We start from the raw sequence: 21,440 nt of genomic DNA on the forward strand, positions 1-21,440 counted from the left end.
CCGAATGTTTACTTTCGAGCCAATAAAACAATAAAAATAACTTACGCGAGTTGCAGAAAATGTTCCATATATTTTCCATAGTTTTTATTCTTTTCTATCAGATAAAAATGCAATAATAAGATATGAACAAATACTGTAGGAAAAATATGATTTATTTTTATTGAAAAAAAGAAAAAAAGAAAAGACTATTATTCATAATAATACTTTTATGTGTAATGCACTAGTTGAACCGAGGAACGATTTCTTAAATATATAATATATTTTCTCATGATTTATATATATTGATTAATATACTTTTTATCTGATAGCGAATAATCTTTAAAAAGAAAGTTTATACACACGACAATTCATAAATATAATATATACAATATTCGTAAGTTGTTCGTCGTGTCACGTAAGCAAGTAGTTTCTGACTAATCGATGGAAAGGCATCGATCGTACCTGCGGTACAGGTGAAATCGGCCAACGATGGAAGGTGGAAGGTTCAGTCCACCAGGTTGATTCTCGGTTCAAAGACGTTCTTATATTTCTCTTTGACGTTTCGAAGATTTTTCTAAGACGATTCAAGTAAATCCAAGATTATGGTATAATTATATTTTTTATCGATATCAACTGTAATCATTTTATACATTTTAACAGGTATAATATTATATATATATGTATTCGTATATTTCAAATATGTTTTGACTATTATCAAATAATTTGTACGAACAATTGGATAGAAGAAAAATAGATTATTGTTACATTTTAAAATGTATAAAATATATATTCCATTTGTATAAAATAATTACGAGATAATCGCGTGAAAACACATTTGTTTTTTTTTTTTTATTTTTCATTTTAAACATTCCAAAGACCGGATCAAATTCTTAACTTTATTCGCGAAACAATAATACCAATAAGAGATGCATTATTTGTTTAAATTACTTATTTATTTAATGATAATATCAAACCGATTAACTGCAACACTTCGAGAACATTTTATTTCTTTTTCGTTTAAACTTTTATTATAACGTCACTTGATGAATATTTCTTTTGTTTTTTTTTTCATATATATTTAAAATAAATTTCTTTAATAATTTTAAACCGCGTGTGTGTGTGTGTGTGTAATTAAATGACAATCATTTTTATGATAGTTCAATAATAAATGGAAACGACAATGACTATGAATTTTTTAATCTTATTTAAAATTAATCAATTTGACAGACCACGAGACTTGTGTATATAATTTATTAGAAAATATATTTTCAACACGATTATATTTCGAATGTTGTATTATAACAATAATAGCTAGAAAATATGATAAATGTTGGAACATTTTCGCATAGATATTTAATTAGATTATTATCTGTTCTTTTTTTTTTTATTTTATCGATATAAAAGGCACTGTTAAAATAAGGTGCATCGATTATTCCGTAGGTCAGGTATATGTGATACGTAAGCCGGTATATACTTGTCAGGTAACACACATATATATACATATATTTATATATATACACATTGACGTCGTGACATTCGCGTGATCTTTCATTTTTAATTAATAATTATTGAAGAACTAAAACGATGAAACTTTTACGAAACAATTTCGATGCCAATTTTTTTCTCTTTCTTTTATTTTTTTTATTCTTTTTTCTTTTTTTTGTCTCATTAATTAAATTGCATGCCAATAAATAAAACGTTATTTCTGATTTATATCTACAGGATAGAGGGAAACAAGTAAGAAAGGGAGAGAAAAGAGCAAGTTCTATAAATACCTAACTGGTCGATGTATACTATTCTGCGTTAGCTCGTATGCAGGAATTATCAAGGTTAGAGCTAGTTTTCTGGGTCATGTACGTGACCTTGAACAAATTGTATACATATGTCGCACAATTTTTAAACCACCCCCTCCTCCACCCCCCCTTAAAAAATTAATAATCTTCGATAAGAAATAAAATATCTGAGAAAAGGAAAAGAATATTTAAATATTTAAAAAAAAGAAAAATAAATAATTAAATAAATTTGTATTGTTATTGCAGGTATTATTAATAAAAATATAATTGATTGCAGGAGAACTATCGAAAGATATTAAATGTAATAATTCTGCGAGAATAAAATAATACATCGAGATCGATTGAAAAAAGAAAGAAAGAAAAAATTATGGCGGCCTCGACCGAACGTAAAAAGGATACCTACGAGATGGGATTTCTTTTAGCACCTAGAGTACCTCAGGGTTTGGCAGCCGTGGTGGAAAGTTTAACGAGAGAAGTATTACGACAACGACCAGAAGACATTTATGTTTTCGCTGCTCGTCATTTTGAAAAATTACTTACACTGCGTGAACAATACGACGATGTAAATATCGGTGTCGATAAAAAAAAACTGAACAAAGAATGCAATAATTATTCGAGTAGCATTAAAAAACGTAACGATTGCAAATTATCGAGAAAAAGTAAGAAACGAACGACGAAAGATAATATCGAAGGTACGAGAAAAGTGGAAAAAGAAAAAAAAGAAAAAAAAGAAGAAGAAGAAGAAGGTTGTTGTTGGTCATTGAACGAAACCGCGAGAGTACTCGAAAGGCATAGAAATATTTTTGGCGAGGGTGACAAGAGAATAAGCACCGAAGAAATTCGCGCATTGGCCAAGGAGAAGAAAAATTTACGAACGTCTTCTTCGACCGGTAAGAAAATGAATAAACGTGGAAAAATGAAAAGTTCCGAAAACGAGAGGGAATATACGAAAGATACGATGATTAAAATGATAAACAACGATAACGATGATTCTACCTCGAGATTGGATCGTAATAAAAAAACGATGAAAATTATTTCGCAAATACCAACGGTATTGACGCGTAATACAGGTAAAAAGGATATCAAGATGGAACTTAGGAAAAATAGATTGAGGGATAAGAGTACGGATTCTTCAAACAACGAGGGTCAATATCAGGAACAAATCAGCGACCCTTCGAGAAAAAATTCATCTTCGCGTAAGGGTGAACGCAACGCGTCGATAGAAAAATTGGAAGATGAATTAATTCGAAAGAAACAAGCTCGTCGTAGCGATGAAAGTATCGAAAGATATTCGAGTCGATCGAGTAGATCCGAAAAAAGGAAAAATAGTTTGACCGAATTTCCATCGGACAAAAAGGAATTATTATTCGAGGCACGTAATATGGATCAAGTTAAGGAATACGTTTTACGTAATTTTGGTTCTGTTGAAAATATCGATCAAATGATCGATACGAGTTACGTTAATCAAGTACAAAACGTTATAGATAGAAATGTACCGATAATCAAAGACAAAATTGACGAATTAAAGTACGACGTTTTAACGAAAAAATCTAAAGGGACTAATGCGAATAAGGATGCATCGAAAAAACGAGAAATTAGACCTAACACTTCGGAAAGCGATAATAATAGATCGAACGAGGAACGAGATAAACATCGTAGTAAAAGAAGTTCGAGCGTTGATTCGACGATGGATTTGAAAAGAAGACAACAACTGGACGATACTTTGGAGAATAGATTGATTAATACGAAAAATATCTTGGAATGCATTTCATCCAAATGTTATAACAAATCGTCCAATTACAATTACAATCGAATTAAATCGAATAACGGTCATTGCGTTGACGAACAACAACAAGACAACAACAACAAGTGTCCAACATTGTTGGATGGAAATTCAAAGATCATATTGCCAGCTGTTAGACCGGCGTCTTCCAAAAATTCTAAATGTCTTTCGCGCGGTGATTCGAATCATTTGATTTTACCACCTATCTCACCGGATACCGCTAAAATTTCGAAGAAGAAGGATGAACTTACGTTACCAACTTTATCAACTACGACAGTTGACAACAGCAACGGATCAGTTTCCTCTTCGTCTCTTCGTTCAGAAGAGAAAGATAATAATTATTCGGTGGATAATCAAAATGATAATCAAAATGATGATGATGATGATGATGATAGCAATCTTGGCGATGATATTTTACAATTATCAACATCGATCAAGGATGATATCACATCTACCAGACAAATGTTGGAAAATGTTAACGAAAAATTCAAAACACCCGTAAATTGTCCCATCGATGATAACAAAATCATCGAAGAAATGTCTTCCACGAGGAATAATGTTACGGAAAATAATGAGGTAAATGACAAAATAAATGATAATTTAAACGATCTACTTGGCGAACAAATAATAAAAGTAGACGTACACGCCGAAGAAATATTTCAAGATAGTTTAAACGTTACACCGGATATCATTGATATTCCTCCTAGTCCAGATTCCTTAGAACCGATCATGGACAATCGTGATTTGTCAACGGTAAACGAGCAAACGGAATATCAAGAAAAATTCTTCGAGATCGAAGAAATAAAAAGTAATATTGAAAATGAGGATACTGTTGATAAAAGTAATGAAATGAATAATCCAGAACCAGTGATCCTCGAAGTTTCGGATGATTCGATCGGTATACAAAATGAAGAACCCGTTCGAGAAGAAATTGTTGAAATAATCAAAGTAAGTTCGGATTCAAATCCGAAACCCGAATCCGATGATAGATCAACGGGACAAATGGAAAATGATCGATCGGAAATAAATGAATCTAAAGATGAAATAAATAATACGAAAGAAATCGATGCAACTGTTGACAATGAAGAAATCGTTAAGGAACAAAATAATTCTTTATTATCGTTTGAAGAGAAAAAATCTAACGATTATCCTTTAAACGTGTCGTTATCAAAAGAGGTTCCATATTCATATATCCTAACTGAAGGTTCTCCGGTTGAGATACCTGACTTTGTTACAACCGTAATTATCCCGGAAAGATCACCATCCACCCCGGAATTAAATCTTGATATTAACGAAGAAGAAGAAGAAGAAGAAGTAGAAGAAGAAAAGGATGGCGAAATTCGCGAGGAAAGACGAAGACGTGCTGTAGAAAGTTTCGGTGAATATATAAAACCAGAACAAATGGAATGTTCTACCGTAGATATTGATTTTATTCGTGGTATCAAGGCTGGTCACGAGATTGCTATAATTCGACAAGATCTCGATGGTATCAAAGAGGAAGAAGAATACGACGAAGAGAAACAATTGAAATCAATGGGTGATAATGAAGATGAAAAAAATGATGATGATGATGATGATGATGATATAAAGAAGGATCATCATTCGCCGTTGTTAGAACATATTTCTGAGACTGAAGAAAATGATAACGATGATAATGACAAATGTGAGAAGAAAATGATACCTGTATTAGAAATAGAAATGGAAATAGATAATAAGATCAAAGAGGAACCTAACGGTAATGTTAATTTAATAGAAAATTCATTGGAAAATGAAGAAAGTACGGAAACGGTCGACGTTACTTCCGAATCGACTAATGAAGTTAAAGAAACAACCATAACCGATAGATCGACCGATAGTTTATCGTTGGATCCAGCTAGACCGATTGTTCCGGAATTAAATTTGGATTCTTTGCGCGATATCACTGTGTCGTCGTTTAAAATGAACGATGCCGATGAAACTGTATCGTTGACGGAACCAACATTGTCGGGAAAAGATAAGGTTGATTTGGATGAGAACAATTTGTCGAAGGATGACGAACATTTGGATGATAACGATAGGAAAGAAAACGATGATACTTCACCGATCGAAATGATTTCTATCGATGACAAACCTATGGAAACTGATGGATCATTGATTCGTTTAGATAACGAGGAATCGAACAAAGATGTAAGTTTGATTTTGTCCGAGGAAAAAGGTACGATTAAAAACGAAGACGAACTATCCAACGTTTCAAACATCAAAAATCAATCTGCGTTAATTGAAACGATTGAACAAAATGACGTTTCATCACCGGTCGGTTATTTAAAAATAGAAGAACATACGACTGATTTGGACACGGAGGAAGAAATAGCCAAAGAATTGATCGAAATAGATCGCGCTGAAAATCTTTCTCATTGTCAAGATACTCCGATAGTTTCGAATGATGATAGTCATCGTCGTCGTGGTCTCGAGGATGATAAATCTAATGAAATTGTGACTATCGTTGAAGAAGAAAATATTCAAAGTACCAATGAAAAACAAGAGGATAACGATTCTATTCGTAAAAATACAATTTCCGATAGTTCGATAGAAAATTTGATTGAAATCGTTAGTTCTAAGGACGAGGAAGAAAATATTTCTCAAAGGATCGAATCAACGAGATCGAATAACGATAACGAGGAAGTTAATGGAAAAACTGATGGAAATGTAGAAAACAACGTGAGATCTGACACCTCTTTGACGACTTTTGAAGAAGTCGAACCAAAAGAGCACGGTACGAAATTGATTGACGAGAAAATTAATCTTAAAACAATCGAAAGCCAAGAAAAAGAAAAAGAAAAAGAAGAGGAAGAAGAAGAAGAAGAAGAGGATGATTATTCGAAGAGTAGCAGCACGACTTTTCATTCGGCTGCTACCAAAATTCAAGCTGGTTTGTATCTATTTTTTTGTATTTTTTAAACACTTTCGCGATTGATAATTGTAATCTTATTGGCCTAAATTATAAACACACGGTATGTAGTTTAATTTTTGTTGAAAATTGATATTAGAGAGGGTTTAATAGAAACAATATCTCGTTACAATCTCGTACTATCATTTAAATAAATAATTAAAAACCCAAATATATTTACTTGCAAACTTTTAACAATTGTTTTCGATGGTTCAACCATTGTTCTTGCTTGAAAAATTACCGATCGCGATTGTGTTAATATAACAGTCTTTATTATATTTGATATAAAAGGTGATGAATATTATTATTTTGTCAGGTATTCGGGGTTTCTTAACGCGTAAGAAACTTCAAGAAAATGATCCTCGTGGTTCTACATTGGATAGTATTCCATCTATACAAGAAAGTGTTGCAGTAAGTCATTATTTATTTTTTTTTAATATATCTTACAAATTTCGTTGCATTATAATATGTTTTTATTATTCAGGAAGAACCATTAGTTGACGATTTACAATCGGTGTCAGAAGAAGTGGCCGATTCGTTGATCAAATCTGCATTATCATCGGCAATGACATCGGAAAATACGACAAAAGTGGATGAAAAAGAAGAAATTAAATTAACGGAAGAAATCCCGACGTCGATGAAACATCGACAATGTCTTCTTCGTCGCGAAGATGCGATAAAAAGGAACACCTTGTCAACGGAAAATGCATTTGCATCGTGCGGTGTTCAACACACCGGTGAATTCCACGATTGTTTGCCGTTACCTGTATTGGAATCAGTCGAAATGACGAAGAGTAACGTTTTATCTGAAAATAAAGATAATGATGAACGTGTGGAAGAAGAATTAATTGATCAGAATAAATCCGAACAGTGTACGAAAGAAGATAATGCACTTGTCGAATCATCTACCGATTTAACATTGGAATCAAACGAACGTATCAATGATGATAATATTGAAAATATAGATCGAACTTCTCCAGGGAGTTTAGAAAAAGATTTAAACAATTTATTTGGCGGATTACATCCGAAAGATTTAGCCCAATTGTTGGTTAGTCAAGTTAACAGACCAATCATGTTAGGACTCGTTGATATTGTTTCTAATTCTGTAATGGGTACGAATCCTAATGTAATATTCGAAACAAATGCTAATTTAAATGTTAACGAGGATTTAAAACGATCAGTTAAGGATGACTCCACTTTGCAAAATAGTTATTTAAATTTTATAACGAGCGTTGAAGATAACGAAGCAAATCACGTTATTGCGGAATCTTCGAAAGAATACAAAGATCATTCGAATGAACATAGTATGCAAAGTTTACGAGAACCCTTAGCCCTTCCTGGAACACCTGAAGGTGTATTGATCGAGGAATTAAGTAGTTTGGACAGTACCACTGTGTCAAAACTTCAAGACGTTTCTTTCAATCCTATCAATTTGGAATCTACAACGATGGATCGTGAATCTATTGAAAAATCAATAGATTCTGGGAATTCAATGGAATTATTAGATAAATCGGATGACGTTGATGTTCAAACACCAATTACAGCTAAACGTGATGAAAATATTACTTTAGATGATATGCCGATTATTAAAGAAAACGTTAAGACAGAAGTATCGATAAGCACGAAAGAAGATGAAATTGAAAATAAGGAAGAGACGGTAAAAGATAATGCGGATCAATTGCTTGTCGATGAAAATATTCATGATACTAATGGGGAAACGATAGAACAGTCTACGTCTAGTTCTGGAATCGAAATGATTGAAAATAATGAAAATAAAAAAGAATATTCGGATGACAGGGAAGAAAATAATGAAGCAAGTTCGAATGAAAAAGATGAAAATAAGGAAACAAATTTGAGTGACCAAGGTGAAAATAAAGAAGCAAGTTCGGATGAAAAAGTAGAAAATAAAGAAGCAAGTTTGGATGACCAAGGTGAAAATAAAGAAGCAAGTTCAGATGAAAAAGTAGAAAATAAAGAAGCAAGTTTGGATGAAAAAGTAGAAAATAAGGAAGCAAGTTTGGATGAAAAAGTAGAAAATAAAGAAGCAAGTTCGGATGAAAAAGTAGAAAATAAAGAAGCAAGTTTGGATGAAAAAGTAGAAAATAAAGAAGCAAGTTCGGATGAAAAAGTAGAAAATAAAGAAGCAAGTACAGATGAAAAAGAACAAAATAAAGAAGCAAGTTCGGATGACCAAGATGAAAATAAAGAAGCAAGTTCGGATGAAAAAGATAAAAATAAGGAAAAAAGTATAGATGATAAAGATGAAAATAATGAAGGAAGTTCGGATGAAAAAACTAACAATTTAGATAACTCGAACAACGAAGAAAGTAAATTATCTAACGAAACGATGCAACTTAGTTCGAACGATTGTGCAGAAAAATCAGACGATAAAAAAACATAATTAATTAATATAATATATCGAGAACCCTTAAAACAATCAATATGGAAAATATATCTTCGTAAGAATGAAATAAAAATTATTTTGATTACGATCTATTCTAAGAATAGTTCATTGAGATAGCAATAATGATGGAATATCGTTTTTCATCGATATCATATCAACGGGTTGACAGAGTTTTATTCGCAGTTTTATTAACGAAAAACCTCGCGTGTTATAACACGGATGCTTTTTAACAAGAGTTCCCTTCGTTACGTAACTTCTAGGCAGTCAACTCTGATGCTCGTTAAACTGTTAATGACTATATCACCATTTTAATTCTATCTTCCCATGTGCGAATTATTTACGCATCATGTTCGTCTCGTGGTTTGCTAAAAGTTGCTCTACGAATAGTTCTAACTGGTTTACACTTATTGCTACTGGGATAATCACCAAAAGTTGTAATACAGTTTCTCAGTTAAGTAAGTATGTAGGTTGGTTGATCCCAATGAACCATATAATTAGATACGCGTATAATAATTAAACGTTTGTTATAGCAAACGCGTAATAAAGAATAATTTCTTGAAAAATATCAAATTTGTATATTTTACATGAAAATGTATCGAATAATTAAAATACGTTAATTAATTATTTCTGTTATTATATTATATTGAATTGTAATTATCACTTTCTGTAATAGATTATTAATTTAAGATTCTTTTATATCCTTGTTATAATTTCACAGGAATCAACGACTTGTCGGAACGAGATTCAAAAAAAAATTGGGAACGTCTGTTGAACTATTTTCTATGTTTCCTAACATTGGAAGAAAGAGCAATATGCATAAATATAAATACATAAATATATTAGTAAAATATGTTTCATTATTAAAAATAATTACTTTTAAAAAATACGAAATACATTTGTTTGAAAATCATATATACATTAATGTAATTCGAATATTCAAAAATTTTGAAATCAAAGTGATCACTGGGCTGAAACGTCAAAAAAAATATATTCTAGTTTAAACAATCGAAAATATTAATAAAGTGCATTAAAATGTTCGATATATTTTAAATGATTGTTAATTAATCGGAAAAAAAGTAAATTGTAGTCGAAAAACACGAAGTATAGGTGGGAAGGTAGTTCCCCTTCGAAGTACAACGTTAGACTGTTTCATTGTTTCTTATGAATATCGATTAAATTTCTTTTGTTGATTGTTGTTTATACGACGTTTAGAAGCTTGCTCATGTGTGAAATCAAATTAAAATTCGTAATAAATAGAATATCTTTCTTCGGAACGTCATATAAATGCTGTCTATCAATAAAAAAATAATAACTATACATTTATTTAAATATTATACATCTATTAATGTACTTCGAATGATAAAACAATTTCGATCTATTTTTCAAAGTGATCACTGGGCTGAAACGTCAAAAAAATATATTCTAGTTTAAACAATCGAAAATATTAATAAAGTACATTAGAATGTTCGATATATTTTAAATGATTGTTAATTAATCGAAAAAACCGTAGATTGTAGTTTAAAAACACGGAGTATAGGTGGGAACTACCTTCCCCTTCGAAGTACAACGTTAGACTGTGTCATTGTTTCTTATGAATATCGATTAAATTTCTTTTGTTGATTGTTGTTTATACGACGTTTAGAAGGTTGCTCATGTGTGAAATCAAATTAAAATTCGTAATAAATAGAATATCTTTCTTCGGAACGTCATATAAATGCTGTCTATCAATAAAAAAATATTAACTATACATTTGTTTAAATATTATAAATCTATTAATGTACTTCGAATGATAAAACAATTTCGATCTATTTTATTCGATAAAATTTTTAAATCAAAGTGACCACTGGGCTGGAACATCAAAAAAAATATATTCTAGTTTAAACAATCGAAAATATTAATAAAGTACATTAGAATGTTCGATGTATTTTAAATGATTGGTAATTAATCGAAAAAAAAGTAAATTGTAGTTTAAAAACACGGAGTATAGGTGGGAACTACCTTCCCCTTCGAAGTACAACGTTAGACTGTGTCATTGTTTCTTATGAATATCGATTAAATTTCTTTTGTTGATTGTTGTTTATACGACGTTTAGAAGGTTGCTCATGTGTGAAATCAAATTAAAATTCGTAATAAATAGAATATCTTTCTTCGGAACGTCATATAAATGCTGTCTATCAATAAAAAATATTAACTATACACTTGTTTAAATATTATACATCTATTAATGTACTTCGAATGATAAAACAATTTCGATCTATTTTATTCGATAAAAATTTTGAAATCGAAGTGATCACTGGACTGAAACGTCAAAAAAAATATATTCTAGTTTAAACAATCGAAAATATTAATAAAGTACATTAGAATGTTCGATGTATTTTAAATGATTGTTAACTAATCGAAAAAACCGTAGATTGTAGTTTAAAACACGGAGTATAGGTGGGAAGGTAGTTCCCCTTCGAAGAACAATGTTAAACTGTTTCATTGTTTCTTATGAATATCGATTAAATTTCTTTTGTTGATTGTTGTTTATACGACGTTTAGAAGGTTGCTCATGCGTGAAATCAAATTAAAATTCGTAAAATAGAATATCTTTCTTCGGAACGTCATATAAATGCTGTCTATCAATAAAAAAATATTAACTATACACTTGTTTAAATATTATACATCTATTAATGTACTTCGAATGATAAAACAATTTCGATCTATTTTATTCGATAAAAATTTTGAAATCGAAGTGATCACTGGACTGAAACGTCAAAAAAAATATATTCTAGTTTAAACAATCGAAAATATTAAAAAAGTACATTAGAATGTTCGATTATTTTAAATGATTGTTAATTAATCGAAAAAACCGTAGATTGTAGTTTAAAAACACGGAGTATAGGTGGGAACTACCTTCCCCTTCGAAGTACAACGTTAGACTGTGTCATTGTTTCTTATGAATATCGATTAAATTTCTTTTGTTGATTGTTGTTTATATGACGTTTAGAAGGTTGCGCATGTATATAACTAAAATAAAATTCTTAATAAATAGAAAATATTCTTACGGCATTCATATAAGCACGAAATTCGATTTAAAAACATTGATAGAGTACAAAAAAAATAATCTAACGGTAAATTTCGTAGATAAAGGTGCATAAAATTAATAACAACGTGTTCTATAAATTACAATATACATTTCTTTCGATAAATTAACAATCGTTTAAGACAAAAGGGACAACCAATACGTGGATCGCGAAATGAATTGTTTTTTGATCGATCGTAGACCAATTTCTGACATATTTAATATTGAAAAAAAAAAATATAAAAAATAAAAAGACAAACCGAACGAAAGGAACAATAAATCTGATCATACTTTAACCATGAATTCTATCCCACTCTTTCCTTATACAATTCAATTAAAACTCATCGTTATCGTTGTTTCAAAATAATTTCATTTAAAATATAAAAAACAAAAAGAAAAATTAAACGATTCGTAAGAATTAATAATCTTCTGCCAAACAGATAACAACTTCTAACTTCTTGATTCTCGCGTTCCAACAAAAATAAAAAGATAAAGACTAAAGAATAAAGATATGTAAAATAAAATGAACAAGTATTCAATTGAAAAGAAATTATCATCCTGTGGTATCTTCCTTCACTTACGAGGAGACCTCACAGATGTGCCCTCACGGATTTTGACGAGATTTATGGCACATTTTGATGTGCTTTACCTAGGTATGGCTACCTACGATTTGTCAGCTACCTTCGCGAGGACACATCAGGTTTCCTTGTTAGTTTATGACGCAGAATCGATCTATCAACGTTCCTATAGTTTATTATTAGCAACTTAATCACGCGTCTAGGGTGGAACGAAGGCACGTATGTACATTGAGAGCGTGCACCTGATGTCTATAGATAGATTATCGGGAGACTTTTACGTTCTACGTCATTCCTGTACCAACCGAATAACACTAACACAATCATACAAGCATACAAACCACTACCAATACTATTACTTTCATACAGTGAGCTCACGGTTATGAGTTAATCGTCTTTTAACGTCATGCATTAATTCATCTATGAAAAGATACATCGGAGGTGGTACACGCACGTGGGTTTTACATATGTATGCGTGTATATATATATATTCTTACTTGTTACCTCGTCCAAGAGATAGAAAAAAAAACATTTTCGATAAAAGTGACGCAGAGAAAGTTGAAATCTACTATACCAACGTGCCAGTGACGTCTTTACTTTGATTACTTTCTTTCTCGTCAACATTTTCCTTTTTTTCTTCTTTTTTTTTCACATATTTACCTATATCAAAGTTCTATTATTATTATTATTATTATTATTATTATTATATGAGAATAGGAAAAAAAAACAATCTATAAAAAGAATACGATATGAATTTTAAATTAAAGGTTCCTTTTTTTTTTTTTGTAAAAAAAAAGCTTGATATTATATCGAAACATTATTTTTTTCTATTTTTTTTTCTTTTTCTCTTGATTTTGCGACCGACCAATTGGTTTATTCTTCCTGGTAAAAATCACGGTTAAATATATTTCGTGATTTATATCTGAAAATCGTAGAATAATTATTAGCGTGCGTTGTGTTTTATTAATATATATCAATGGGTTAGTTTATTTTAAAATTCTTCTGAATAAGCTCTGTGATGCAAATGAAACGAACGGAGCTTGAAATAATAGGAAATACTTGTTTTGTACTATTATAATTCTCGATTACGTATGCTAAAAGATAGTTCGCATTCGTGATCGTCGGATCACTGAAAATATCAAGGTTCGCACGTGCAAATTTGGATAAATTTAATATTTAAAAGAACAGTTATATATTATGCAATCGGTATAATATAACAATTTTAAAAAGAAAAAATAATGTTGGATGCAATAAATCAATTCGTCGTCCTCCTTTTTCAATTTACCCTGTTGTCGATTGGTGCCAATCAAAGATCATAACGACCATACCACTCGTTATGCTTATCAATTAATTCACATGACGAATTCTTAGAAATAAATTAACTATCATCAAAAAATGACATGATTATTATTATTATTATTGATTTCTCCAATTGATTTCTAACGAATAATTCTTTCTCTTTCCTCCAACGAAAAGAATTTGATTTTCTTTCGTTACGAGATACAATATCACGAAAAAAATAGAAGATATTTATATCCATAAAATCATTGCCTAGATTTTCTTCGGAGATTTTATCGGGGTGCCAGAGGGAGGAGGAAGGGCTGTTTTGGTGGGGGGAAAAAATCATTAATTAATTTCTTTGGCCGGGCAAACCAATTTCTCGGGATACGACTAATTTTAACCGAAAATTAAAAAACAAAAAAAACACCGAGATACAATCGTTTTGATTGATTCGAAAAAGAACGAAAAATAGAATATCCAATAAAAAGAAATAAAAATAAAAAAAACACGCGCGTGCACGTAGAAGACACCGTTTACGTTTTAATGTTAAAAGAAAAAAAAAAAAAAAGAAAAAAAAAGAGAGAGAGAAAAAGAATAAAAGTTGGAACGTTCACTCGCACGTTTCTCGGAGGGTTGGGAAGGGGTGGAAAGGGGAGGAGGTACGAACAAATTCTATTCTTTATTGTCGTACACGCGAATGCTTTCGCAAAGGCGAACGCGAACGTGAACACGAGAGAGAGAGAGAGAGAGAGAGAGAGAATAAAGGAGAGAAAAAGAGAGAGAGGAAAAAAGAGGGAGAGAGATAGAAATAATAAAGAGTGAAAAGGTTGATAATAAAATACGCATGCGCGAAAGATCTCCCGCCTCTGATCGAGCAAGCAAGCGAGCAAGCAAGCAAGCAAGCAAGCAAGCAAGGAAGCAAGCAAACAAGAGAGTTTAGAACCTCGACACGCAGAGAGAAGTGCAAGCCAGATCACCAAACGGGAATTGTTCCTTCTTCTCGTCAGTTTCACTTTGAGTTTCCGACAAAGTGGTCGTATAAAGGTGTCGCCAATTGGAGTTACGATAATTCGTTCGTGATAAAAAAAAGAAGAAGAAGAAAAGGAACACGCGAAAAGAAAAGAAAAGGAAAGAAGAGATATACAAGTTTTGAAAAAAAGAACAAAAATATATATATATGGTATATTTGAAAAATATTTATAATTAAAAATTTCGATTCGTGGTCTTGCAACGTTGATATCACTCTCCCCCCTAACCCCCTTTTTCTCCTACCCGCCAGAGAAAAAAAGAAAATAAATCAAGTAATTCGAATTATAATAAAAGAGAGGGTGAAAAAGTGAACTCGAAAAGTACGCGCTTTAATCGTTGAATATTTTTTAAAATAAAAATACACTCGGAAGAAAAAAAAAACAAGCTGGATTGGAGGATATTTATAATATATGTACGATAAACGACAAAGGGACGACAGGATGAAAGCTAATACGGCTGCTACCAAAATTCAAGCGAATTTTCGCGGTTATCGTGTCAGAAAACAACTTAAAGAAATTAAACCGCAACAACAACAACAGCAACAACAATTGCAACCTAAGAGACAACAAAGCGACGAGGAATCGTTAACGTCTTCGTCCAGTACGTCTACGTTGAAAAGACAAAATACCAGAGAAGCGTTGGAAGAAAAATCGGCAACCAAGATACAAGCTGGCATTCGTGGATATCTCGTTAGAAAAAAACAACAGGCCGAACAATTGGCAGCGACTAGAATTCAAGCTGGTTTTCGTGGATTCAGGACGAGGAAATTGCTCAAACAAAATGGACAGTGACATATTACTTCATCAAGATTGTCCCAAATTGTGGACTATTAACAAAAATACAACAAATTACCGAGTAACCCTCTCCCTCCCCACCGTGGAGTACATACGTTTATATTATTATTATTATTATTGTTATTATTATTTTCTTTTTTTTCCTTTTACGTTATTTCAATGCTTTATCCTCGTTCGATCTTCCTATCATTCTATTTCTCTATTATTTTAATATAAAAAAACAAACAAGAGCCTTATTATTATATTTTTGTTCTTCCATCCTCGTCCATTATTCAACGTTATTTGTTCGTTCAAATAATAAAGGATAATTAAAGGATAGGACCACTTGATAACCAGTACCATTCTACCCTTCGTATCTACGAAGGTAAGAAAAACAATAATACAAATAATTATCATCTTAAATAATAACACCTAATTTTTTCAATTAATTTTTTCATGTAATCAATAAGAACAAAATTAATATATGTTACGATCAAATATGAAAAACTTCGTCGACTTGGAAAAATTAGAAAATAGGTCATTATGTTTTTTTCCATTAGTCGTGGGGGAAAAAAATCTAAATGATAAAACTTCGAGACAGATATTAATAATAATAATAATAATAATAATAATAATAATAATAATAATAATAATAATCCATAACGTTTGAACCGCATAAAATCGCATTTTGCATCGTGTGAAATAAATGACGCGTTAAATCAACAACAACACACCATCACTATGATACAACCTAACACGTACATGCACAGTAAGACACATTATAAATGACGATACGGGTTGTTATTTGAAAACTTAAATGCATTCTCTCAGTATAATTTATTTTGTCGAGAGAGACATAGAGAGAGAGAGAGAGAGAAAATAAAAAAAATCGTCAGGGTCACGTCGCGTGTGAAGTTGACAGTCAGTCAGTAATAATTCCGATCGGTAGTAACACGTTTACACGATTTATCATCGCATAATCTATTAGAATCATAAATTACCCCTTTTCTTGTTTTTTGCAATCTTTCATTTTATTCCTCCTCTCTCGATATTGTTTTTTTGTATTTTTGCATTATTTCTCTTCGCCAATGAAATATTTCTTTTTTTTAATGTCATTTCCGATTAGAAGTGGTAGTGGTGTTGGTGGTAATGGTGATGGTGGTGGTGATGGTGATGGTGTAGGAAGAAGTTAGTTTAATCGAGGACGATTACGTAATTTAACTCAATGGGTTCTATTGTCCGAGAACCATTCCGTGTATCAATCGATGCTGAAACGTGACGATACTTCGTAAATTGATAGCACTTGTGAAAAATGATAAGTCTTAAGGATATGGTCTTGCTAATCATTCAAAATACCATAACTCAAATATAAACGTGTCTTCCTGTAATTGGTAACTTTGATATTTCATGAATAAAATATTATTAAAGTGTAAATATATATATATATATATATATATATATGTTATGGTATTTCGAAAGAACGTTTCTTTATTTTCTTCTATTTTTTATTTTTTTTATAATTCATTTCTCTTTTTTCCTATTATCTCGGCGAACGATTATATCATCGATTACGATGATTTTAACTGGAAAATCCCCCGGCTTAATTGAATTTAGTTCGAGTCGTGTAACAAGCCAATAGAGTTTCGTTTTCGTATCGAGGAAAGAAAAAGAAAAAAAAGAAAAGAAAAAAAAAAAAAATACAACACGTATTAAACGCGCACACGTATGCACAAATGCACGCGTACACGTAGTAGAGACATAAAATACAACACAACACTACACAACACTATACTATCCGTGTTCCGTCCTGTCTATTTTCGTTCGAGATTGCTATACGACAAAAAAAAAAATAAAAATAAAAAAAAGAAAGATAAAAAAGCGCTTATCCGCAGAATACCTAGAGGGCGAACAAAAAACAGGTTTTTGCATGGTTAACAAACCTAAACGCGCTAATGCAAAATGAGGTGGAAACGAACCAAAAAAAAATTAAACGCGAAAATACATTGAATGCATATAAGAATGCATTTTTCAAACTTATATATATATATATATATATTTTTTTTTTAATTAGGAACAACACGTATTTGAACGAAATATAGAAAAAAAAGATTGACCGAGATTCATCGGTTCAAAAAAACAACTTTCAATCTTACTGTTCCGTTATTAAAAAATGAAAAAAAAGGAAAAATTAATGATCGAAATGCATTGGCATTCGTATAATATCGATTCGCGATGTCGTTTCTTTTGATTAGACCGATGTGAACGTTAAGATTGGTCGCAAATGATTGCTTTTCGATCACGTTTAATTATTAACGCGTTTTACGAAGAAGGGTATACGATAAAAGAGAATGAAAACGAGTATATATACGTATATATGATGCATAACTAACACATAGATATTTTATCTTTCAGCACAGTTCGTTGAGTGAACACCCACGTGCAAGCAATTCAGTCAGTGCCGAGGAGAACGAGCGAGAAAGGAAGGAAGGAAGATGGTATTGACCCAGTTTTGATGCACCATGCAATATGACTTGTTCTTTCTTAACTATCTAACTCTCGATCGAGTAAAACAACAATATATAAAGGAATCAAAAGAAATAAGGTGTTATCAAAATACATTTTGTTAACACTATCATGTCTGTTCGAACAAATAAAATAGACAAAATTACAAACTAAAGAAGTGAATTATAAAATAAGAGAAAAAGTGAAAATAAGGGATGCGAAAAAATGTGTTTAACACCGAAAACTACGGCAACGAATAATAATAATAATAATAATAATGATAATAATAATGATATTGCATTTTTGGGAACGTAATTAAAACGGCGCATGACGTGCGTTAAAACGAAACAAGATGCGAAACTGGAACGAGCGAGATTTATTCTCAACTTCCCTCGCGACCTGACTCATCGTCATCGTCAACCCTCCTCCTCCTTCTCCTCCTCCTCCTCCTTCTTCTTCTTTTCATACGAGTGTGTCCGGCCGATGGACGTTGATGATTCGTTACAAAAATATACATTGCTTGCACTTTAAGCCCATGTCGGCGAAGAATTTCACCTTGACGAGAGAATTATTCCGAGAGACATTTGACGTAACTGTTCGTACAAATATGAAGGGTAAAGTGCCCGTGATGCTTTTGCATTTTCCTCTCTCTCTTTCTATTCTAATCTTCTCTATCTTTTACTCTCTATCTCTTCTTATTCTGTGTTTCTTATTCGTTAAAGTCTCCTCAATATTGTGCATACAGTTATATTTTGCAACAACGTTTCGTAATTTCTAACCCGCCAACACCGACAATTTTAGTTATCTACATTTTTAAATGACCCGCGAGTTATTCGAATCAACCAATCAGAACTAAAGCGCTATTTCGTCGAACGTTAGCGCGCCATTTTCGAATTTTTGCGTATATAACACGAACGATTTTTAAAAATAAAACGAATTCATATCAAATACGATATATATTCTTTATGTATGCGCGAATGTGCGTGTGTGCGTGTGTGTGTATGTGCGTATGCGTGTATGTGCGTATATATATTTTCTGACTTATATTGTATAAAATTCACGATACTCTTGTATCTCCTAGATGTAATCGATTGTACATCGAACTATCAATGTTTCAATGTATATCTTGTATTCGTATTATACATTTAAAATAACACACATACTACACATTGAGAAATTGATTATGAATTATAAGAAATCGTGACGGTTAAGTCATACCCATAGAATTTTGATTGAGCTGTACTATTGTAATTATAAGTATTGCCTAATTGAAATTCAGTAAAGTCAACTTTCGCTTTGGGTCATGAATTTTTATATTTCGTAATCAATTTTTTATATTCTGCACTCCGCGTATATTGTATATATATAATGTATTATACATATATATATATACATTATAAATACATAGATACAATGTTTTATGCAAACGAGACACTATTGAATTGAATAAATGCTTATTTTACCATATAATTATTAATATATGGACACTTAAGTGTACATTATGTATTATGTAACAAAAACTATGTCGATTCAATGAAAGTATTTCACGTTAATTGAATTTATTAATACGTCCAAATTGTTATATAATAATTAACGTAGAGTTATTTATATCGTGTGATACTTGTTTTATTTCAAAATACGATACGCGATCAGCATTCATATTTTTTATAAACCGCGAATTTATATCGAGTTACGTTGATGTTTCATGTGCAACAACAACCGTGTGTCGTCGAGAACATTATTTTATTACTATTACTACTATTATTAATATTATTATCATTATTATTTATTCCACGAATATGTTAACTTTACGTAGAAAAAAAATAAGAAATGTTATTGTTATATTGAAAATTTTTCATATAAACATACACGTACTATTTCCTTCTATTATCTTCGATTAAATAATAATAAATTTACGCGTATACCAATTCTATATACTTTTTAAATAAAACAAAACTGAATTAATTGTTCCGATAAAAAAAAAAGAAAAAAAAAAAATAAGATAACCATTTCTTCGTGCATTTACGAGATGCAAATGTAGTAAAATGTATATGCACATTTTCGAAGATAACTTTTCCAGATTATATACGAAAACATTTGAATTTTCTATACCCATATTTATTTCCTAAACGAAGTTAACAAAATTCTATCGTTAATTAATATTTTATCGATTAACGTTTTAGCATTTAATTGTTCAACATTAAATATATAGAACATGAATAATAAATCATTTTTCGATATCATTGTTTTATTACAACCGATGCAACGTATAAAAATAAAAACAAAAATAAATCATTTTATTTCTCTCTGATCAATTAAAATATCATAATTTTTATTTCAATCTATGTATTTGTTATTTTCATTTTATTTATTATCGATGGAGTCAGCAGAATTAGGATCGTTGATGATGATGATGATTAAAATGATGCTTGATGGCAGCACCGGTATGTTTTAAATTCAAAAACTTATTTTTTTTTTCCGTACCAATTTTCGTCGATAATATTTTTTTTTTTATTTTTTCTTCTTTATTATCTGCTTATTGAAATTCGTTCAAAATAATTACAATTAATTTGATTTCCAAAATCTCGCGCGTACGACGACCTCGTCGATAAACGAATGAATTACAAAAGATTAATTAGGAATAATTATTAAAAATAGTAATGAATATCAAAAAAAAGAAAGCGATAATTATTTTATTTCACGATTATTCTTATAATTGTAATATTGGATTCACATATAAATAATCATGTTAATTCGAGCAAATAAATATTTTTATTTAGCCAAAAGAATATTTTTTTTAAATTAGCCTAACTAACTACGATAAATTATACTTAAAATATTCATACATATATATATATATATATATATATAAAAAAATGTTATACAAGTTAACGCACCCATTGATACGTTTCGTGAAAATAAAAACATGATTTCTCATCGTTCGACTCGAGTCAAGGAAAAAGAGGAATAAAAAGAAGAAATACAAAAAAAAAAAAAAAACCTCCCTCGTCCTATTTCTTTCTTCAAACATTTCGCTAAATAACTACGGAAATGTTTGAAACATTGAAAATTAGGTCAAGGCATGACTCGCGCGTCTATTTACGATAAGAAATTCAACTCACAGCCAGTAACGATTGATTTAATACTTGTTTTTTTTAATAACTAGATATATTATAGGTTTTTATTCGTCTCGATAGAACGGAGAGACGTATGGAGAGTTATAAATTCGTAAAATGCTTGGTTGTAATTATTGTTGTTGTTCTTGTTGTTGTTGTTGCGTTTTTTTATCCTTAACAACAGAAAAAAAAAAAAAAAGAAAAAAAAAACCACA

The 21,440-nt window shown here is 30.8% G+C and overlaps 2 protein-coding genes and 2 long non-coding RNA genes across 4 annotated transcripts; all 4 read left to right on the forward strand.

Annotated features, from left to right (window-relative positions):
- The first annotated feature begins 312 nt into the window (after positions 1 to 312).
- Positions 313 to 2,090, forward strand: LOC122517695. Its single transcript, XR_006303913.1, has 3 exons — positions 313 to 584; positions 1,702 to 1,808; positions 2,050 to 2,090. It is a non-coding gene; the product is annotated as an uncharacterized LOC122517695 (long non-coding RNA).
- Positions 2,085 to 8,303, forward strand: LOC122517694 (protein PFC0760c-like; the record flags this gene model as incomplete). The annotated part of the gene is made up of 3 exons (XM_043636215.1): positions 2,085 to 6,463; positions 6,798 to 6,892; positions 6,966 to 8,303. Coding segments are annotated over exons 1-3 (5,757 nt in total), but the record flags the coding sequence as incomplete, so codon positions are not given.
- A 386-nt stretch (positions 8,304 to 8,689) lies between these two features.
- LOC122517667 lies at positions 8,690 to 9,728 on the forward strand. Its single transcript, XR_006303906.1, has 2 exons — positions 8,690 to 9,340; positions 9,604 to 9,728. It is a non-coding gene; the product is annotated as an uncharacterized LOC122517667 (long non-coding RNA).
- A 4,930-nt stretch (positions 9,729 to 14,658) lies between these two features.
- LOC122517751 (abnormal spindle-like microcephaly-associated protein homolog) lies at positions 14,659 to 18,457 on the forward strand. Its single transcript, XM_043636300.1, has 2 exons — positions 14,659 to 15,992; positions 18,020 to 18,457. Exon 1 carries the CDS (start codon positions 15,245 to 15,247, stop codon positions 15,623 to 15,625), a length of 381 nt encoding a protein of 126 aa, XP_043492235.1. The 5' UTR covers positions 14,659 to 15,244; the 3' UTR covers positions 15,626 to 15,992; positions 18,020 to 18,457.
- Positions 18,458 to 21,440: the final 2,983 nt, after the last annotated feature.

The sequence above is a fragment of the Polistes fuscatus genome, unplaced genomic scaffold (assembly GCF_010416935.1).
Source record: "Polistes fuscatus isolate 324 unplaced genomic scaffold, CU_Pfus_HIC Scaffold21, whole genome shotgun sequence".
Taxonomy (NCBI): domain Eukaryota; kingdom Metazoa; phylum Arthropoda; class Insecta; order Hymenoptera; family Vespidae; genus Polistes; species Polistes fuscatus.

What these genes read in the sequence shown, in the direction of transcription:
- LOC122517751 (XM_043636300.1), top strand. Translation starts at nt 15,245, where the DNA reads ATGTACGATAAACGACAAAGGGACGACAGGATGAAAGCTAATACGGCT.